At 38.4% G+C, this 20,786-nt stretch overlaps 1 protein-coding gene across 1 annotated transcript in view; it reads left to right on the forward strand.

The window, feature by feature from the left end:
* Positions 1 to 394: 394 nt before the first annotated feature.
* Positions 395 to 20,786, forward strand: part of ELP2 (elongator acetyltransferase complex subunit 2) — a 54,680-nt gene continuing 34,288 nt past the window's right edge. The window contains exons 1-12 of the mRNA XM_063298739.1: positions 395 to 563; positions 1,599 to 1,677; positions 6,769 to 6,839; positions 10,248 to 10,404; positions 11,644 to 11,721; positions 12,802 to 12,866; positions 14,348 to 14,414; positions 14,897 to 15,040; positions 15,740 to 15,835; positions 16,449 to 16,549; positions 17,836 to 17,967; positions 20,191 to 20,340. Coding sequence (XP_063154809.1) covers positions 432 to 563; positions 1,599 to 1,677; positions 6,769 to 6,839; positions 10,248 to 10,404; positions 11,644 to 11,721; positions 12,802 to 12,866; positions 14,348 to 14,414; positions 14,897 to 15,040; positions 15,740 to 15,835; positions 16,449 to 16,549; positions 17,836 to 17,967; positions 20,191 to 20,340 — 1,272 coding nt within the window. The 5' untranslated portion in view covers positions 395 to 431. The remainder of the gene's footprint in view (positions 564 to 1,598; positions 1,678 to 6,768; positions 6,840 to 10,247; positions 10,405 to 11,643; positions 11,722 to 12,801; positions 12,867 to 14,347; positions 14,415 to 14,896; positions 15,041 to 15,739; positions 15,836 to 16,448; positions 16,550 to 17,835; positions 17,968 to 20,190; positions 20,341 to 20,786) is intronic.

The raw sequence follows: 20,786 nt of genomic DNA on the forward strand, positions 1-20,786 counted from the left end.
CTCCAGAATCGGAGGGCAGGAAGATGATCCCTCTGTGTGGGTTTGCCTAAAGCGGTATATGGGCATCATACTCACAATTGTTCAGATTTTTTTGAGGTCAGCCAAATTTGGCTAAGGCGCACCAGTTCGGAAGGAAGGAAAAGAACGAACGAACCCTTACAAAAACAACACGGACAACTCCGAAAAAGTAAGAAAGACAGACGGGCTCTTATGGAATTTTCGAATCAATCAGGATGAAAACTCTAACGTAATCGTAGTTTTGTAAACTCCCCACACTCCAGACCGGACTCCAACTGCGACCGCAATCCAAGAATCTTGACGGAGCTCAGCAATACAGTTAAAGCGCTCGCCAGAGCGCATCGCTTCCGTTCTATGGACGACCCTTTCAACGGCGGCCGCTTGGAGTCAACCTTATTGGAACGCGAGAGAAAATGGCAGCCTCCTTAGAAGTGTGCCATGTAGCTTGCTCCGCTAACCGCGCCGGCCCCGGAGTGATTTCTTGGGGGAGAGGAAAGCTTTTGGCGTTCGGGTCCTGTCGCTCAGTCATTCTCTACGACCTACAGGTGAGGCGGGAACGGAGGTCGAGGATTTTGCTGAGTGGGCTTCACGTTTAGTTAGCGAGCTCCCTACACATGTGCGTGGTAGGCTTGCTATGGGGTAGAGGCGCGGGGAGGGGGGGCATTTGATTCCTGCTTCTTCCTGTGTGTCTTGATGCAGCTTAGTCGGTTGTCTTTCCAGTAACGGAGAAAACTGACTTTGCTTCTGCTTCCTGCTGTTCTTAAAGATACAGCGGCTTTGGAAAGTGATGGTAATGGCGAGTTAGCCTTCAGTGAGGAGGACGAGGGTCAGTCCTGAACGTTACTGAGTGCTGTTCTCTCTTAACCTATCTAGATCATGTAGTTGGTTGGTTATAGGGATGAAACGGTGGGAGAGACCGTGGGCAACTTCTAAGAAAAAGTGGGATCTACCTACCTACCTACTTATTAAATGAATAAAATAACACGCAATCAGGAAACAATGAGAAAGAAAGCTAAATTGAAAACTTGCCTAACTACAAGCTATGCTTCATTGTAGTGAAATAAGTGCACATACTTTCTGGCTTCTTGTGTTACGCTAGGCATAGATTTTTAGCCAGCAATTGTTGTTTAAGCCACTGTATTTAGTTTACACAATGTTGAGTTGACAAATTACAATGACTGAGTTTCCACATAACACAAATGAAGAGCCAAATAAACTGAATAAACCCAGTTGCTTATTTGTGAGTTATAAGCTGCCTTGGGTATGATTGATGATAAAATAGGAGATAAATATTTACAGCAACATATATGCATGTGTCAATCAACCCAAAATCCCTGTACTGCTGCATTGCTTTGCTTTGTTAATGCCTGACAGATGGTTGCATAGAGTTCCTGAGTAGTTGAAATATTTGATATCTTACTCAGTATTCTCCCTGGCTATTCTGCCCATTTGAAAACATTGAAACTATTTCGACAAAAGGGTCTCCGCAGTGAACTTTTTCTTTTTTCTTAAGAGCAAAACTTTTCATCATTCCTTTTTATAACTAAGACAAATCTGGCTGTGTGTGTTTTTCCCTCTAGAAAAGAAAAGTAGTGGGAACACTGAATGGTCATACTGACAGAATTAATTGTGTTCAGTGGATTCACAGAAAAGATGGATGTAAGTACAGTATCAATGTGTCTAGAAGGAATGTGCCTGTTTTAATGCTTTATTTTGTACCTGGAATAATAGAAAGTACTGGTAGAGAATTTAAAATCTGTGTTCATTATGTGAAGTAAAGGTATTGTAATAGGAACAGGGTTAGGCTGAAAAAAACCCATGATAGGCTTGATACATTACACTCAGCAAGTGGGTACACAATTTCCATTGCTTTAAAGGCTACACCAGGCTTTGGATTTTTCAGGCAAATGCCATGCTCCAAGAAAGAACAAGGACAGTTATATATGTACGAATTTTATCTTGTTGTTTTTCAATATTACATTTTATTGTTTCATTTTTAAATTTAACTTTATTATTTTGGCAGGGTATGGGATAATAACCTAAAAGAAGAAGCTGCCTTTTTTCTTTATCAGTAGAGGGAGCTATGATACAAAGACAGTGTCATAGCCTTCTCTGCTGATGTAAGTGGCATTTTTGTTTGTTTTGTTCCAGAAAAAATATATTGGAAGATGTGCTGCATTTTTGCCCTATAAGTCAATTATATCTTTTCTTTTAAAGGGTTGAAAGAGCTGCAGACTTTTAGCAAGTGAAAGAGGGTTGAAAAGGCAGCACGCAGAAGTTGGAAGAGAGTGGGCAGGCTGATAAAGATCAGGCAAAGCTTGGGGAAAGCAGTGAGAAATGCTGGAAAGATTTATTTCATGTTATTTTATTTATGCAATTTCTGTGACTGCTCAATTCTGGGTGACTAATGTACAATTGAAATACAGAGTGTAATAAACATGAAGACCTGTAAGACCACAGTAGGGACAGATTGTCATGCAGAAAATCTATCTATGTGATCTCTGAGACGACACCAACTTGATGGCACATAATCAGTTAAAACAAACAAAAGCACAACATAAAACAGCACAAACCAAGGTCATAATGCATCATCTCAAATATTACACAAGACTGGCTTATCTAACGTCCTGGCCCAACACATGAGGTTGTTTTCTTGTATTACATTATGGAATTTATCTTAGATGTTCAACTCTAAACATTTGAAACATGCAGAATTAGTTGGACAGTTTTTGGGTACAGACTAGAGATTTTTTTGTGTCCTGTAAGTTCTCAAAATTATTATCTGAGTTATAATGACAAGAAAGCCTTGATTTTATGGACTGCCATATCATGGACTTTGAATGTACCCTGAAATAATAGTCAAAGTCTATTTTTTCCAAAACAGTTACTCATTTAGATCAATTATCTAAAATTTATGTTTAACAGATACTCAGCTTTAACTGATATCCCTCCCTTCCATTGGTCCATCAAATCAAAGTTTTATTGTATTGCTGTATGAGTGCCCTCTGGTGGACATTTTTACATTCAAAATGTATTTCTGAAGGGTACACATTTTTCATGTTCTACACCAATAATGACTGAAACCTCTTAGAAATTTAGAAGTTGAAATGACATTTTTTATGTGTCTGAATTGACTACTGTGTTCGGTGTGTTTCATTAATAAATTAAATTGATGATTTGGTGTCATTCTAGAAGAATTTGGCTAACTCTGTACCTCTGTCTTAGGGCTTTTCATCAAGCTACTGAGTAATCCTGCTGTTTTATATTTAGAAAGACTGGGATCTCCATTGTGGCCTGCCAAGGCTCCTGCCCCACATAATTTTTTCATTAAAAAAATAATTAAAAAAAAGAGATGAAATATTCTAAAGCAAGTTGCCAGTGACATCTTTATTTCTAGTAGTGCTTCTGGACCTCAAATGGTCTCAAAAGCATTTGGGTAATTGAAGTCCAAATGTCTTGATTGGAAGTGTGTAGACCTTCCTAGAAACATGGCAAAGATAATCAGGAAATGGAAAGTATTCTGTCGTTAGGGAATGGACAATATACGGAAGCAGTGTTCCAGTAAAATAATGCTTTGTAACTTGTTAAATTATCCACAGCAGCCATTTTATGAATGTACAAGGTTCAAGGCCATCCCAAATTTTTCAAGAACTTCCCAAGTGTGCTCTCAAAATTCCAAATGTGTTTTGTTGTTGTTTATTCGTTTAGTCGCTTCCGACTCTTCGTGACTTCATGGACCAGCCCACGCCAGAGCTTCCTGTCGGTCGTCAACACCCCCAGCTCCCTCAGGGACGATTCTGTCACCTCTAGAATATCATCCATCCACCTTGCCCTTGGTCGGCCCCTCTTCCTTTTGCCTTCCACTCTCCCTAGCATCAGCATCTTCTCCAGGGTGTCCTGTCTTCTCATTATGTGGCCAAAGTATTTCAGTTTGGCCTTTAATATCATTCCCTCAAGTGAGCAGTCTGGCTTTATTTCCTGGAGGATGGACTGGTTTGATCTTCTTGCAGTCCAAGGCACTCGCAGAATTTTCCTCCAACACCACAGTTCAAAAGCATCTATCTTCCTTCGCTCAGCCTTCCTTATGGTCCAGCTCTCGCAGCCATATGTTACTACAGGGAACACCATTGCTTTAACTATGCGGACCTTTGTTGTCAGTGTGATGTCTCTGCTCTTAACTATTTTATCGAGATTTGTCATTGCTCTTCTTCCAAGGATTAAGCGTCTTCTGATTTCCTGACTGCAGTCAGCATCTGCAGTAATCTTCGCACCTAGGAATACAAAGTCTTTCACTGCTTCTACATTTTCTCCCTCTATTTGCCAGTTATCAATCAAGCTGGTTGCCATAATCTTGGTTTTTTTGAGGTTTAGCTGCAAACCAGCTTTTGCACTTTCTTCTTTCACCTTCATCATAAGGCTCCTCAGTTCCTCTTCGCTTTCAGCCATCAAAGTGGTATCATCTGCATATCTGAGATTGTTAATGTTTCTTCCAGAGATTTTAACTCCAGCCTTGGATTCCTCAAGGCCAGCTTGTCGCATGATGTGTTCTGCGTACAAGTTGAATAGGTAGGGTGAGAGGATACAGCCCTGCCGTACTCCTTTCCCAATCTTAAACCAGTCTGTTGTTCCGTGGTCTGTTCTTACTGTTGCTACTTGGTCGTTATACAGATTCTTCAGGAGGCATACAAGATGACTTGGTATCCCCATACCACTAAGAACTTGCCACAATTTGTTATGGTCCACACAGTCAAAGGCTTTAGAATAGTCAATAAAACAGAAATAGATGTTTTTCTGAAACTCCCTGGCTTTTTCCATTATCCAGCGGATATTGGCAATTTGGTCTCTAGTTCCTCTGCCTTTTCTAAACCCAGCTTGTACATCTGGCAATTCTCGCTCCATGAACTGCTGAAGTCTACCTTGCAGGATCTTGAGCATTACCTTACTGGCATGTGAAATGAGTGCCACTGTTCGATAGTTTGAACATTCTTTAGTGTTTCCCTTTTTTGGTATGGGGATATAAGTTGATTTTTTCCAGTCTGATGGCCATTCTTGTGTTTTCCAAATTTGCTGGCATATAGCATGCATTACCTTGACAGCATCATCTTGCAAGATCCAAATGTGTACATCAGGTAAAAAAGATTAGAGAGTCCTACAGGGGAGGTAGCAGCTAATCACATGGCCTATTCTACAATGGGTTTAATTTAGTGACAAAAGTGCTACATTTAACAGCTTAGTACTGAAGACTGACCTTTCTTGTGATTCTTGGGGGGCCAGGATGCCAGGGGTTAAGAAGCTTTTAACCAATAGCTATCCTATTGATAGCTTTCTTATGAATGGGAAAAATGAGGGAAAGATGTAAGTTGGCTTGATTTGGTGTATATATAATATAATACATAATAAATTCAGTATCTGCTGAGAAGACTATAATCCATACCAAATACACATATCCCCTCCGCCCACAGGTTAAATGAAAAGCAATGCCTCTAATGTTATAAATCACCAACAGATGGCAGTACTGATGCTCTAAAAGCTCTGACGTATTCTTTGGCATCTTTTCTTTTACTTCATTTGGTGGGAAGTTGCTGTGAGAAAATGTTGTGTTGCTATAGTTCATTAAATGGAAGTCTGCAGTGAGTAATCAGTGAACTTTAAGCAAGTCACTGTGAAGAAGTGTGTAGAAAATGGTGATGATTATGGATAAGTAAATAAAAATAACGACCTCTGTTCAAGAATTATTTTCCTGTTTCATTTATTAAAATATCCCTATTTAAAGTTATGGAGGTGGAGACATTACTTTTAATTCAACCTCTGTGTGTTTATATGTCTGAAAAGCAGATGGAATGAAAAAAGTTTATTGTAGTAAATTTGTGAGATTCTGTTCAGGATTTATTGTAGCCTTTCTTACTCCGTTGGACTCCAGATGTGTTGGAATCATACTTTAAATTCTACAAAGCTAGATTCAATATTCTTCCATCTGCACTTCTTCAAGGCAGGTATAGTATAATCCCTGTAGCTGAGTGAATCTGCCCATGTGGTGAAGAGGAAGTTGAAACCATTTCACATGTACTGTTACACTGTAAATTTTATAGGGACATTAGCAATCTACATTTTGCCCCAATAGATAAATTCCCTGGGAATCTGGATAATTTTTACGTGAACCAAAACCGACTAAAGAAGTAATTACCCTTGTTTTAAATATTACTTTTAAATTGAAATATCTTAATTAATAAATTGTTAGGGGATATATATATTTATTTTTATTTTATACTTATTAATGTTTTAGACTCACGCTACCTGGGTAACAGGTGTATTAATACAGTAATACAGGAGTGAATGCTTTATTATTATGTGATCTATTTTATTAGTTGGTAATATATTATTGTATTTCTTTGTTTTACTTCATTTTTCTCTTTTTAAATTTTGCTGGTCATTGACCGAATAAATATTATTGACTGATTTTAAAATTACCAGGTAACATGACTATAAAATATGCTGGGTAGGTATTTTGAGAGTTAAGTTTCAGCAGGAAATCAAGTTGGAGAATATTGATTTATTATCTTTAGAGTGCAAGACCTCCTATTTTTCTCTTTGGAAATGATAGGAAAAAATAAACCAAAAACAGCTGACTGTGTTCTACAATTATTCACAAATAGATTTTGATCTTAAAAAATGCTGCTCAGACACAGAGTATTACTTGAAAAATAATTTTGACCTGGATTATTCAATCTTTTATATTCCTCTGTATCATAGCTTACGAGACAGAATTAATATCTGGCGGGTCAGACAAACTTCTTATTCTTTGGGAAATTCAAAATGAGAAGGTATGTAGAAATACAATGGTAAGTGAAGATAACATCCTTGTATACATAATTTTTAAAAAGTAAGTTGAGAGAGAGAAGAAGCCAAACCAGAATTTCTAAAATAACATGTTCTTCTTGATGTTACCTCATTTGTGATATTGTCAAAGATACACAGCTTCAGTTGTATTGTATTAAGCAGTTACACAAAGCAAAAGATCTACTGCTAGTCATCTGAATTCTAAGTTTATTTCATAGTGAGAAACACTATGAAATGAAATATAGCTAGACAGTTAGTCCTCATTTAGTGACCACAATCGGGATCGGTAATGTGGTCATTAAGTGAAGCGGTCGCTAAACTGCAACTGTGCTTATGATCTTACATCAGCTTTCCTTTGCTTTACAGACCTGCAAAGGTTGTAAATACGAGGATTGGTCATAAAATTAGTTTTTCATTAGTGTTGTAACTGAATGGTCGCTAACAAGGCAGTTGCTAAATGAGGACTATTTGTATAAGAGTCTGATCTGTACATATGATTAATGTCTGTGCTTAATGTAAAAGGAAAAAAAATCTTCCTTAAAAGCTTATACTTGCAGCACAAAGAATTAGAAACTTGTGTTTTCTAAAATGATGCCTGAGATTCTCTGGAATCTGAACTTTGCAATTAGTGCCACATGCCGTGCTTAAATGGAATCTCAAAATATAGTTTGCCTGAGCTATAGTACAAAAATATTCTGATTCTTTGAGAAGAAACATCCTCTGTAATCAGCCTTAATACTGCAGCCCTATTTACTTTGGAACCTGCTATAAAGCTGGAAAAGAAAAGAAGTGAGTTTGTTTTTAAGCTTCTCTTCTTTTGCATCCTTAAACATTGCCAGCTGCTATAGCAGCAAGCGGAGACATAACTGTGCTGTGCTGGAGATCAGCTTTATCTCTTCTACAATAACAGGAATGCTGCTTTGGGATTATGAAATGTGTCACAGTTTATCACGCATTTAAAAATACTAGGAAGGGAATAGGAATTGGAAACCAGTGACATTACTGAAGGACTTAAGAGAATTTATTTCCCACTATCCCTGAGTGTGACCAAACAAATATAATAATGACATTCTGCTTTTATTTTCTTATTCAAATGTCCAATAGGTTTTAGGTTTTAGGCATGATTGAACTTGAGTCTATATGAATCTGTTTTTCTGATGGAAGAAGAGAAAAAAAAATTGCCTGAACTATGTTCTGTCCTGTTTGAATAAATTCAAGGGCTAGGTAAAGGCTGCTGACAAATCTCAAGACAGCAACAGTTAAATTGCATGTTTTCATTGATCTTGGATGCATGTAGATGTGAAAGCAATAGTGTATTTGTCAGGGGTATCTGCAAGGTATAGTAAAAAAAAGTCAAGATGTGACCACAAAAAAACCAGATGGAGCTTCAGTCACACTGTCATGGCTGCCAACTTGACTTTTTATACCATACTTTGCAGACTGGGACGCGGTGGCGCTGCGGGTTAAACCGCTGAGCTGTCGATCGGAAGGTCGGCGGTTCGAAACCGCGCGGCGGGGTGAGCTCCCGTTGCTCGTCCCAGCTTCTGCACACCAAGCAGTTCGAAAACATGCAAATGTGAGTAGATTAATTGGTACCGCTTCGGCGGGAAGGTAACGGCGTTCCGAGTCGTCATGCTGGCCACATGACCCGGAAGTGTCTATGACAACGCCGGCTCCAAGGCTTTGAAACGGAGATGAGCACCGCCCCCTAGAGTCGGACACGACTGGACTTTACGTCAAGGGAAACCTTTACCTTTACCTTGCAGACTTCCCTGGTGCTTGTGATGGAAATGAATACCTTTTGTAATAAGGTACCTTTATTACTAGAAATACAGTCAGAAATGAAAGTTATGCTAAGGACTTTGAGATATGGAGATAAATAAGGGAAATTTGAGGAAAAATTAATAAAATACTGCAATACTTATTTTTGCGTCTCTCTCTCTCTCTGTGTATTTCTTCTGCCTAATCGTGATGTGGAAAGTAAAGGCCAAAATGGTCCCAGTGGTGGGAGGAGCACTTGGGGCTGTGACCCCCAAGCTGGGAGAGTGGCTCCAACAGATCCCAGGAGCAACATCAGAGCTCTCTGTCCAAAAGAATGCAGTGCTAGGAACAGCTAAGATACTGTGCAGAACCCTCAAACTCCCAGGCCTCTGGTAGAGGACCCGAGGTTGAGGAAGACACATACCACCCATGGGGGTGAGGGGATTCACTCATTCATTCATTCATTCATATATTAATTAAAATAACTGGGTGCTGCCACCAATATCTTTTATGTCCAGTACTTTGAGGCCTAGTAGAGGCCAGAAACAAAGCCACCAATCTCTGAATCAAGGAGAGAAAGTAAGCCCACAAGCAAAGAAAGACGAAATCTTCCTTTCTTTTCAGAAAATGAATTATCAACACTCCCTGAAGAAGAAATACATTCTCATCCATGAATTGAGAGTTGGCCACTGAATGTAATAATTATAATGACCCAAATTGTACATGGTCTTACTTTAAAAACTTACTGCCTACATTGTTTTTAGAAACTATTTTGGTGAACGAAGGTTAGGTGTTAGTATATGACACTTGTATATATGGAAAATATTCCATAATCCATTTTTAATTTTTTCCCATCTCCCATTTTTATGATTTCCCCTCAACTCTAATGATTGTTAGAGTTACTAGAATAAAACTAAATTTTACATATATGGCCTTAGATGATATATATAAAATGTATATCCTATAGTCTCCTATAGTAATATATAATATATGACTGGAAAAATATTATGCAATTGCAAAACCTCTCACATGCATGCACTGACCCAAAAACTGACCCATGCACTGACCCAAAAGCATCATTAACTGGTGGAACAGAAGTACTTGGTTTTTAAAAAGAAATTTTTACTAAAAAGGCATATTTTAACCATATGACACCTAGGAAGTTCTTGGAAGCTACGTTAAATGATTTAGCCAACATTTGGCCTAAGGTTATTGTAATTAGGAAATCAGTGCTCCTTTTCTGTTGTTTTCTGCTTGTCTTAAAACTTTTCTCAAATATGTTTTGTTCAATTACCTTTAATTCATTTAATATTCTATCAAAACTACAAGAATAGCTACAGAAAGGCATTGAAAAAAGCATTTTTTTGTTTTTTTGAACAAAATTTTAGTTTTTACCCAAATACAGTCTAATATGAATTGCAAATAGAAAGCTGTATGGATCTAATTCAGTGGAAAAATTGAGCACACAGTTACAGAGCTACTTATTCATCTGCTCAAGCTTCACTGATACAGTTGTACAACATGTCCGTTATTTCCATGGCTGCACAAAGCTGAAAACTGTGCAGTTGCATGACAATGTGGTTTCAATTTCAGGGTTATTCTTCACTGTAATCTTATAATTTTTTGTTTAGCTTGTGAATGATGTTCACCTTGAAGGTCACACTGAAGCAATTTGTGCCTTAGATGCTGTTTACATGACAAATGAATCCACAATAAGATCAAATCTATTAATAGCTTCTGCAGCTTCAGATTCTACTGTCAAAATCTGGTCCAGACAAGGAACAGAAGGTAATAGTTTCTTTTCCTTTGCTCCATGAAGATTCCGTGTATCAAAGAATATCTTAAGTAATGCCCCCCATATTCCAGGTTGCTTCTGTAGTCTATTGCCTATCTTTTTGTTAAATTTATATTCCACATTCCCAGTATTACCCCCAGTACAGTAACCTTGTCAGACTGAGAAAGCTCTAGCCTAAGGTCTTCCAATCAACTTCTTTGACTTTGTGTAAACCTGAAGCTAGATAGCAGCTGGGGAGGATTTAATTAAGAGTTTGGAGAGAAGGAAAGGTGAAATTTTCCCCTCCCCCCAGTGAATCTCCCAGCATTGCTTGGATGACAGGGAAGGCCATCCCCAACCAGGCAGAGATGCATGAATATATGAGATCAGCATTTTTAAATTGCTGTTCTTGCAAAAATATAGACCACTTCTGGCAGAGACCCTCCATTCCTATTTTTGCAATAATCTACATTTTACTGATTGTGGCAGCTGGTTTAGAACAGATGTTAGTTCTTTGATCATCATATTTTGACCATATTTCAGATTTGTTGAAATACTTCCATATTTGTTTTATTCTTTTTTGTTAACTGCCATGGAAATACGGCTTAACTGTTATACAAAGAATAAGTAAGTAAAGTTAATACACACCTTACTGTCTGGAAAGCTGTTTGTTATAGATGAATAAAAAAGAGATACACTTTTAATCTTTGTCATCATAATCTGGTTAAGTCACTGTTCAGGAGCATTACATCTCTTAAAGTACTGTGGATAAATAATAAGAGATCATCATTACAGACATAAACTTCTATGTATACTGTGATGCCTTCTGGCTTCTCTTTATTATCTTTTCTTGACTAAAACCAGCTTTTCTGTTGTTGATTTTCACTGGGTTGTATAACCCTTTACATTAATCGTGGGTAAATTTTGAATTTCATTATAGCTACAGTTAGCAAAGCTGTGCAATACTTTGAATTCAAAGGCAAAAAGGTGCTTCAAAGCACACGAAGATGCTCATGTAGTAGTATCTGTCTGCAGCTCCTTAAACCAAATGCATTTTTGAGGGATCATGTGGCAGCTATGCAGCCATGGGGAAAGGCTCAGCTGCTTTAAGGAGTTGGAGACAGGGTGTGCTGTGAAGCACATTTTTGCCTTTGACTCTAATAATTAGTACCTTATTTCTGTGTTTTTTTAATTAAATATCTCTGTAGTGATCACTGTGAATAATGTAACGTCATTTTTTTTCTCCTCCTTAGTTAAATGTCTTCAGACATTATTGTTTGGAAATGGATTTGTTATGGATGTTTCGTTGTCCTTCTTGCCAGGCAATGACAGTAAGAATGGCTATGTAATTTTTAAAATCATTTCAAGAAATGCCTAACAGTGCATGTGCCTGTTGTCCTTTAAAGAGCTAGTTTTCTAATATCTGATCTTATAAATTGCTAAGGTAGACTTATCTTCACATATTCTGATTAATTGGGTAGGTAGCCAGTCACCTCCTTTTTAAAAGCCTCTTGAAGTCACACTAAAATGTGGTAGTTAAATGTGGAAATTTAGAGCAAGATATTTTGATATTTTGTTGTTGTCGGGAAAAACCCTAAAGAATTAAGGTTTTTAGTTTGTTAACTTTATTGTGCCTTTTATAGCATGTCCTTGGCCTTTGGTGTGACTTGGCACTTATTTTTTAAGACTGAGTCCCTTGAATCTGTTTAATAAAGCTGTACAATACACTCCTTAGTTGTTCATTGGATTTATGTCCTGCCTGTCAAGAGCTCAAAGCAGCATAGTGTTCCCTCTTCCTGTTATTCCTCTTAATAACAGTCCTGTGTAATAGGAGAGACAATGATGGATCCAGAGCCATCCAGTGTACTTTTGTGGCTGATAGTGGAGTAGAACTTGGGACTTTCCTCTCAGAGTCCCACATCTGAATTACTATATCACTCCTTTGAAGTTCCCACTGAATTTGGTTGGCTAGACCTCCAGGTATAGAGTCTATGTGGTGCTTTGGATTTAGTTCTAAAGAGTCCCTTGGAGCATGCAGGAACTTGAATGTTGTACCTGGCTGCTTTAAAGCAGCCTTTTCTTTTCCAAGCATTGCAGAGCACTCCTCCACAGCTGCCACACAGGTCAGGGGAGAGATGAAGGTGCTTTAAAGAAAGAAATCCTACATGCAAATGCCAAAGGATCCTTTTGGAATTGAATCCAAAGTGCTGCCTTGCCCTAATTTATTGCCTTGTAGTGTAAGCTTATGCATATCTGCTCAGAAGTAAATCCCACAGAACTTGAATGGGATTTACTCCTAGGGAAGTGTCACTATCATTTACTCTTCCATAAATGGTTTATCTTGTTTCTATTTTCTTTTGTTTCAGTATATTTAGTTGAAACAGCAACTTTTCAATGATCTTTTGTTTCAGTACCAGTACTGGCTTGTGGTGGTGATGACTGCAGAATTCATTTATACGTGCAACAGGCTGGAGAGGTAGCTATCATTTCTGCTTCTTAGTCTACAGGATTTTTCTTGTGGTGGTGGTTTTTTGATTTATTTATTTCTACAAAGTTTTATACCCTGCTTAATTTCTGAGACTCAAGTTCAGGGAAGTTCGAAATCTCGTTTTTCAGAGATAGCATTTCTTGAGAATGACAGTCTTCAGCTGTTAGACAGCATCATTTTAATAACCAATCAGCCATGTTCATGTCTAAGGAAAACTGTTTAGAAGCATGCTCATTTGTTAATGTCAGGTTAATCTATTAGGATCCAGTGCTAATTAGGGGTTAATTTGTTCTTCTCCAGAGGTGAACCTGGAGAAGGGGAGGAGATGGGGCTAAAGGCCTTGTTAGATGTAATGAATCCCATTGCATTTCCAGTCCTCTACTTCAGCCAGAGATTGGCCTGATATGAACTGAGGCAGCTGTGCACCTTTGCTGCCTAAAACACTTCACAGCCTCCATGCACTGGTTTAGGACTTTGATAGCATCCCTGGTGGAACCTGGAGTGGCTGTGTAAAGCAGGGTATCATCAGCACATTGATGATACTTTACCTCAAATAATGAGTGATCTCCCTTAGCAATTTAATGTAAATATTAAATTGCATGACAAAGGGAGCTGAGCCCTATGGCACCCCACATGGAAATAACCATGGGCATGACTGTTTCCCCATGCAGATTGACTGGAATTGCCCATTCAGGAAGGAACAGAACCACTGGGGGGAAAAAGCTTCCAGTCATCTCCACTTTGCAGGCAAAGTTCACCGTGAAACTGCCTGCAAGGTTGTTACAAAATTCCCCTGGGACCTCAGGAAATTCTTTAGGAGCCTGAGGCATCTGAATTTGTCCTACATGCTGCAGAGGTCAAGCATGTCAATATGCTCCTTCATTTACCTGATATCTGTTATTTAGTATTTTAAAATACTAAATTTTAAAATACTAAATTTTAAAATACTAAATTTCTGTTATTTTAGTATTTTAATATTTTCATTTTGAATGGGGCTTGGATGCAAGTTGGATGGGCAACTCCCTAGGAAGCATATGCAGCTCTCCCAACACTGGATAGAAGTGAGTGCCAGTCAGAATTCAAGCAGCTGCATTGTGTTCCAAAGCAAGCTTGTGCAAAACACAAGATAGTAGTTCCCAGCTTGACACCCTCCAGATGTATAAAGGTATATATAAATGCTCTGAATTCTGATCCATATGAGGAATGAAAGTCTTGGAGTTGCACTTGGCAACATATTTGGGGGACACTGAGATTGGGGGATCTGCACTAATCCAGTCAGGAATTTTACTAAGAATCAAATATCTATGGTCAATCTAATAAACCAGGACAGCTGCAAACAGGCACTGTTTCACTAAAGCTACTTCAGTATCTAGCAGCAAAGTTGGATGTTAGAGAACCCCCAAACTACAGTGGGGAAAATTACAATATATATGTTTATGCTGCATATTGAGGATCCTTACTTGTTTCAGTTTCAGAAATCTTTACTACTATATGGACACGAAGACTGGATAAGAGGAGTTGAATGGGCAGTTTGTGGTAAATCTCATTCAATCTGGTTTATGAGGTTTCAGGAGGGATTTCTCATGTTTTGTAGCCATGAAAGCTAGGTATTTTGAAATAATACTGAGGGTCTTGAGAAACTGAATTCTATATCTGTTGCCACTTTTTTTTTGTTTTTTTCTGCTCTTCCATGGAACTTCAGAATACACACAACCACTAGAAATTATACCTCATATTAGAAATAGTTATGTTCTTTCCTCCATTTATCAAAGACATGAGCCTTCTCCCTCCTTCCCTCCCTCCCTCCCTCTCTCTCAGGGGCTTGAAGGATAATAGACACTTCCTGCTACTGCAGTTAACTTGATAATATAATGTAATTTGGAAACATGAACCACTGCAAAGAGTAAAGTTCCAGTTTTGTTTAGTAACTAACCATTATAAATATTTATTTCTTTGGGGCACTGAATTTCCACCTTAAACTCTTTCTTTAATGATCAATTTAACTTCTTCTTTTTAAGATGGAGATCTGTATTTGGCAAGCTGTGCTCAGGATTGTCTGATAAGAATCTGGAAGATGCATGTAACTTCATTGTTTGGGGAAATCCAAGATGAGGACACTATTAGGTTGAAAGAGAATGTCTTCAGCATAAAAAATAATGATGGTAAATCTGTTGTTTTATATTGGACTTTTCTATAAAAATGTTTTCAGCATGGTTAAGTAAAAGATAAGATTTCTTATTCTTCTAATGTATTGTGGAAGAGCGTGCTATTAATTAGCTGAAACAGGGTGGGCTTTGCTGTGTTTTCTTTCAACTAATTTGACTGGTGCCCCCCATGACATAACAGATTTCTATTTCTGCACATGAATTTCATTTTGTAATAAATTCAGTAGAAATTATTATATCCAACTGAATATAGTGAATGGACATACAGTTTTTTTCTTTATTGGTGTTATTGGTGTGTTTCATTTTGTTTATGTGTGAAAGATGTATTTGCATCGAGCACCTTGCATGTACAGAAGTCTTCGGGCCCCATCGTATCTTTTTTTCACAGATGAATTCACAGACACAGGGTCATAAATTTTGTCATGCAATTATTTGCAAGGCTGAGTCATTTATACAATGGCTAGATAAGTCTTGACAATTAATTTACTCTTTGACACATGCTTTCCATTCTGATTGATTTCAACAAATGTAACTGCATTCTCTTGCAACTTGCTATGTGGGACTCTGACAGTAAGCTATTACCCTGGTACATCTAGTTTCAAATACAAAGAAGATGAGCTCCATTTTTGGCTCTTTTAAAAACAGCCTGGAATGTTTTCTTTCACTCTCTTTTTTGATTGCTTTGTTCTGTGATAGGTGTAGATAAATCTTTCGCAGTTACCTTGGACTCAGTGCTAGCTGGCCATGAAAACTGGGTATATGGAATTCACTGGCAGCCACCATGTTTCAAAGGTAAGAAGAAGTATGTGATTTGCAGTTTGGGCTACTGATAGAATGACAAGGAATGTGGAATTCGTTGCCAAAATGGAGAATTCCATGCTGAGTCCCCCCTTCTGTCTGATAGCATGTAGAATTTAAAATGTGTGATATGACATATCACATCATGTTTTTTTCCACCATATGTGGAAGTTGGTGTTGTGCATCAGAGGTCGGGAAGTACAGTATATGAAGTCATTTTGTATGCATCTGTTAGCATTTAATTACAAGGGAGAGACAATAATATTTGACCCTTTGGGCAAGATTTTCTTCCTTTCTCGGGACCAGGATGAATATTGTGCAATTTAGTTAAAAGTCTGACGATCTGTAAATGTAATTCTGTGAAACGGGTACTGAAGAATCACAGTATCCAGGATTCAGTTTACAAGATTTTTGTCCATACGCACATTTGAGGACATTGTAAATTGTGATCTTTCTTCCAGCTTCAGCTATGTATAGTTGTTCTTTGTGGCATCTTTGTAGAGTTCCTATTTAAATGTTTTGCTTTTCTTCAGATGTGATAGAAACAGTATTTGATAAAAATGAATGAAAACGTATTATATGAGGATATTTTTTCCTGATACTGTAGATGGCAGAGTGGAACAGCCAATGAGGTTACTATCTGCTTCAATGGACAAAACTGTGATCCTGTGGTCTCCAGATGATGAATCTGGAATGTGGTTGGACCAGGTAGACGTGGTTTTTCGTTTCCCCCATTTGTCTCACCAAAGTAAAAGAAATATAGAGCTAAATCCCAAGTATCAAAGATTTTAGGCAGGAAGTATTTTAATTTCTTCAGTGGAGAGGCAAAGAAGAAATATGCTTCAATATTCAGAACGTCAACAAATTGATTCCCCTTAAAAACAGCTAAAGTTTTCATGTGGATGTCAGGATGGGGAATAAAGTGTAGGAACACTGTGCAATGAAGAAGGTTCTCTCCTTGAAATTCATGTTGACTTCCTCTGGATTTAGATGGAACCATATTAAAAATAAATAAGTAAATATTAAGAACTTCACATGTTTTCCTTTCGGTTATTATGATTAATATTTGGAAATTAGGTACTGTTATTTTAAAATGAACGCAAGACTTTTCTAGCTATACTATCAGCTGTCTCTAGGCATTACTCAATTGAATGCTCCTTCTGTACATGGAGGCTCTAATTTATTGTCAGGACTGATAATCAATGATAGCCTATCCTCTAATAAATTCATCTATTCTTTCTTTTTAAGCCAATCAGTGCCCATTGCTGCATCTTGCCCTTAATAAAAATATTGGAAAACATACTTTGCAAACTGTGACCCAGCCTTGTGCATATTCTGTTGCTTCTTTTCTAAAGTGATTTCCCTGCCTGACATTAACCACAGTCTTGAGTTGCAGTACCATGGTACAAATTAGGGTTCCTTTTAAGCTGGAGATTGAAGCTTTTGTTGCAACTGGGCTAGCCAACCATAGTCACAAGGAAATCTGACATGAGTTACACGTGGAAACAGAGTCTACACTGCATAGGGAAAGGATGGAACTGGCTTAGCATTTTACAACTATTTTGCAGGAAATCAGTCTTAGTTGATTAGGCACTGTTTGAAGAAGCACTTTTTACATTGCAAGCTGCTTTTGAGTTTGGCAAGTAAACAAGTAACTGCTTTCATGCAAAAATATGTGAAATAATTTTTAGAGGTTGATTATATTACTGGTTAATATTGTAGCATGTGATCCCAGCCCTGGGGAAAACATACCACTATCAAAACAATTATTCATTTTATATGAACTTACAAATGATCTTGCAAACCTCTATTTTCAAAAGGTCTGAAAATGTGTTTTTTAAATTGTGCAAGACATTTGAATACTTCTAGAATGACATTCTTTTAACTTCACTTTGAATGTAATTCTAAATCATATGTCGTTTGCTCACAGTCCTTAATTAGTAGGGGAAAGGCATACACATTCACGCATATTGTATCTTGTGTTTTTTTTAAAGGTCCGAATAGGAGAAGTGGGAGGAAATACACTTGGATTTTTTGACTGTCAATTCAGCCCAGATGGCTCAATGATTCTTGCTCATGCTTTCCACGGAGCACTTCATCTTTGGAAACAGACTTCTGCAAACAAGGCAAGAGAGAGTTTATTTCTATCACAAAAACGTATATGGAATATCTTTATATAGGAAGAATGGCTCTTTGCTCATTCCATGTAACGAATTGTATATTTTTAAACATCTTTTATAAGTTGCAGCATTGAGGGTTTCCCCCCCCCCTTTCTGAGCTATAATGAATAGCAAACAAGTTCAGTTAAACCAGTTTGGATAATTAGGATAGACTTGTTGGCCTTTGTGGGTGGGAAAAACAAATGGCTATGTGAAGCTAGGTGGATGGATCAGCTTTTGGGTGGATCAGTTTTTGTCTATCTGGCCCAGGATGATCTCTTGCCGCAGCAGAGCCTTCCCAGGTCTGAGACAGAGACCTTTTAAGGCTCACTACCTGAATTTGTTTTTTCTACAGCACTCTGAGCTGGACTCATTATGTTTTGCTTGAATAGTATCTGCTATACCATTGGATAGAACCTGTTCCCAAACTATTGTTTAGGGCTCTACAGCTGAAGCCCCAGGGCTGCACATGGTCCCTGGAAGATTTGGGCTCGGCTTCCAGAGGTATTTCACTTCTGTGATTTTTAGTGTGAGAGAAGAGATGGTGAGGGAAGATAACAGTAATATATACATTAACCATATCATTTTAATTAAATGTAAATGTGAATTAAATTTAAAAGTACAGGTTGTCCTTGCTCGTCTACCACAATTAGGACTGGCAACTTTGTTGCTAAGTGACACAGTCATTAAGCAAGACATCACATGACCGTGACAGACTTATGACCTCACTTCACTGTGGCCGTTAAGCAAATCACCCACAGTTGTTAAGCGAGACATCACATAACCAGGACTAGTGATTTTACTGCAGCTTCTCCACTGACTGCTTGTGATGTGTGATGTGTGCAAATGGCGATCAAAGGATGCTGCAATGGTTGTAAACAGCTGCCAGTTGCGAAGCACCTGAATCTCAGTCATGTGACTGCGGGGATGCTGCAGCACTTTTAAGTGTGAGGACTGGTCATAAAGTTACTTTTTCAGCGCCATCGTAACATTAAACAGTTGCTAAACAGGACAATCATTAAGCAAGGACTATCTGTAAGTTAAATCAAAAGTAGTTTTAGTCCTGACTCCACTTCCTTTTTTTGAGTGCGATCTCAGCATGCTACCCCAAGGCCAGGTGTGGCCCTCAGCCCCAAAAATGTTGTGCACTGCTACTCTGCTTGTTGGAAAAAAAATGTGTGTTGCAGGCACCTTAAAAGTACGTTTCCTTTGTTATAAACATAAAAAAACAATCAGTATGTTTTATCTTCCAAGAATGCCATATAAGGTTCTTCGTCCTTTACAGTGATCTTTTGATGCCCATCCCTCATTGGCCATTATGTTTTGTTAAATCAATGTGGTGTAGTGATTAAGGAGTAGGAAGATTCAAGTTGAAGTTCACCTTTCAACCACAGAAGGTTGCTGACTGACTTTGGATCAGCACACACTTCCTCAGATCAATCTACCTTGCAGGATTGTTATGGGAAAAGTTTTTGTTGTTTATTCATTCAGTCGCTTCCGACTCTTCGTGACTTCATGGACCAGCCCACGCCAGAGCTTCCTGTCGGTCGTCAACACCCCCAGCTCCCCCAGGGACGAGTCCGTCACCTCTAGAATATCATCCATCCACCTTGCCCTTGGTCGGCCCCTCTTCCTTTTGCCCTCCACTCTCCCTAGCATCAGCATCTTCTCCAGGGTGTCCTGTCTTCTCATTATGTGGCCAAAGTATTTCAGTTTGGCCTTTAATATCATTCCCTCAAGTGAGCAGTCTGGCTTTATTTCCTGGAGGATGGACTGGTTTGATCTTCTTGCAGTCCAAGGCACTCTCAGAATTTTCCTCCAACACCACAGTTCCAAAGCATCGATCTTCCTTCGCTCAGCCTTCCTTATGGTCCAGCTCTCGCAGCCATATGTTACTACGGGGAACACCATTGCTTTAACTATGAGGACCTTTGTTGTCAGTGTGATGTCTCTGCTCTTAACTATTTTATCGAGATTGGTCATTGCTCTTCTCCCAAGGATGGGAAAAAATAGGAGGAGGGAATGTTTTGTATTCCACCTTGAGCTCCAGAATTAAAGGTGCAATATACATCCAATACATAAATCAATTTTCAACTTTGGATATAGTTCTGCAATGAAGAGAATACTGTATCTAACAAATACCTTTTACCGCATTCATGGATTACAGTATAAATGTTTTTGATTTAATAGAGAGAATGGGCTCCAGAAGTGATGATTTCAGGGCATTTTAATTGTGTTCAAGATGTGAAGTGGGATCCAGAGGGAGACTTTATAATCTCCGTTGGTTCTGACCAAACAACAAGGATATTTGCTCCATGGAAAAGAGAGAACAACCCAGAGGTATTTTTTGCAAACTTGTGAAATTATGTGGATGGAATCACTAGTTTTAGATAGTCCATTTTCAGACTGAAATACGAGTATTTTTTCTGGGCATGGACTCAATGTGCATACAGAGTAAGGGAGATGACCTTGGTAGAATGGGTAAGAACAGTTATCTAGACAAAGAGGACTGAAACATTCTTTAAGTCTTGGGAAGCACAATAATATTCAGAAGCAGCTCAGGCAAACTGCTCCCTGATTCACTGGAGGGAGGAGGGAGGAGGGAGGAGGGGAAGAATAGCTATAGTCAGACTTCCAGGATTCGGTTTTTATAGCCTATCTCAATAAATTATAGTTCTAATCCTCCTGTGGAGTTGATTTTCTGGTCTGGTCTGCCTAATGGGACTGACAACACGCATGTTTGCTCTGGATGTGGACCTAAAGGACATGTGTTCTGGCAAAGTGGG

Source organism: Candoia aspera, chromosome 3, assembly GCF_035149785.1.
Source record: "Candoia aspera isolate rCanAsp1 chromosome 3, rCanAsp1.hap2, whole genome shotgun sequence".
NCBI lineage: Eukaryota > Metazoa > Chordata > Lepidosauria > Squamata > Boidae > Candoia > Candoia aspera.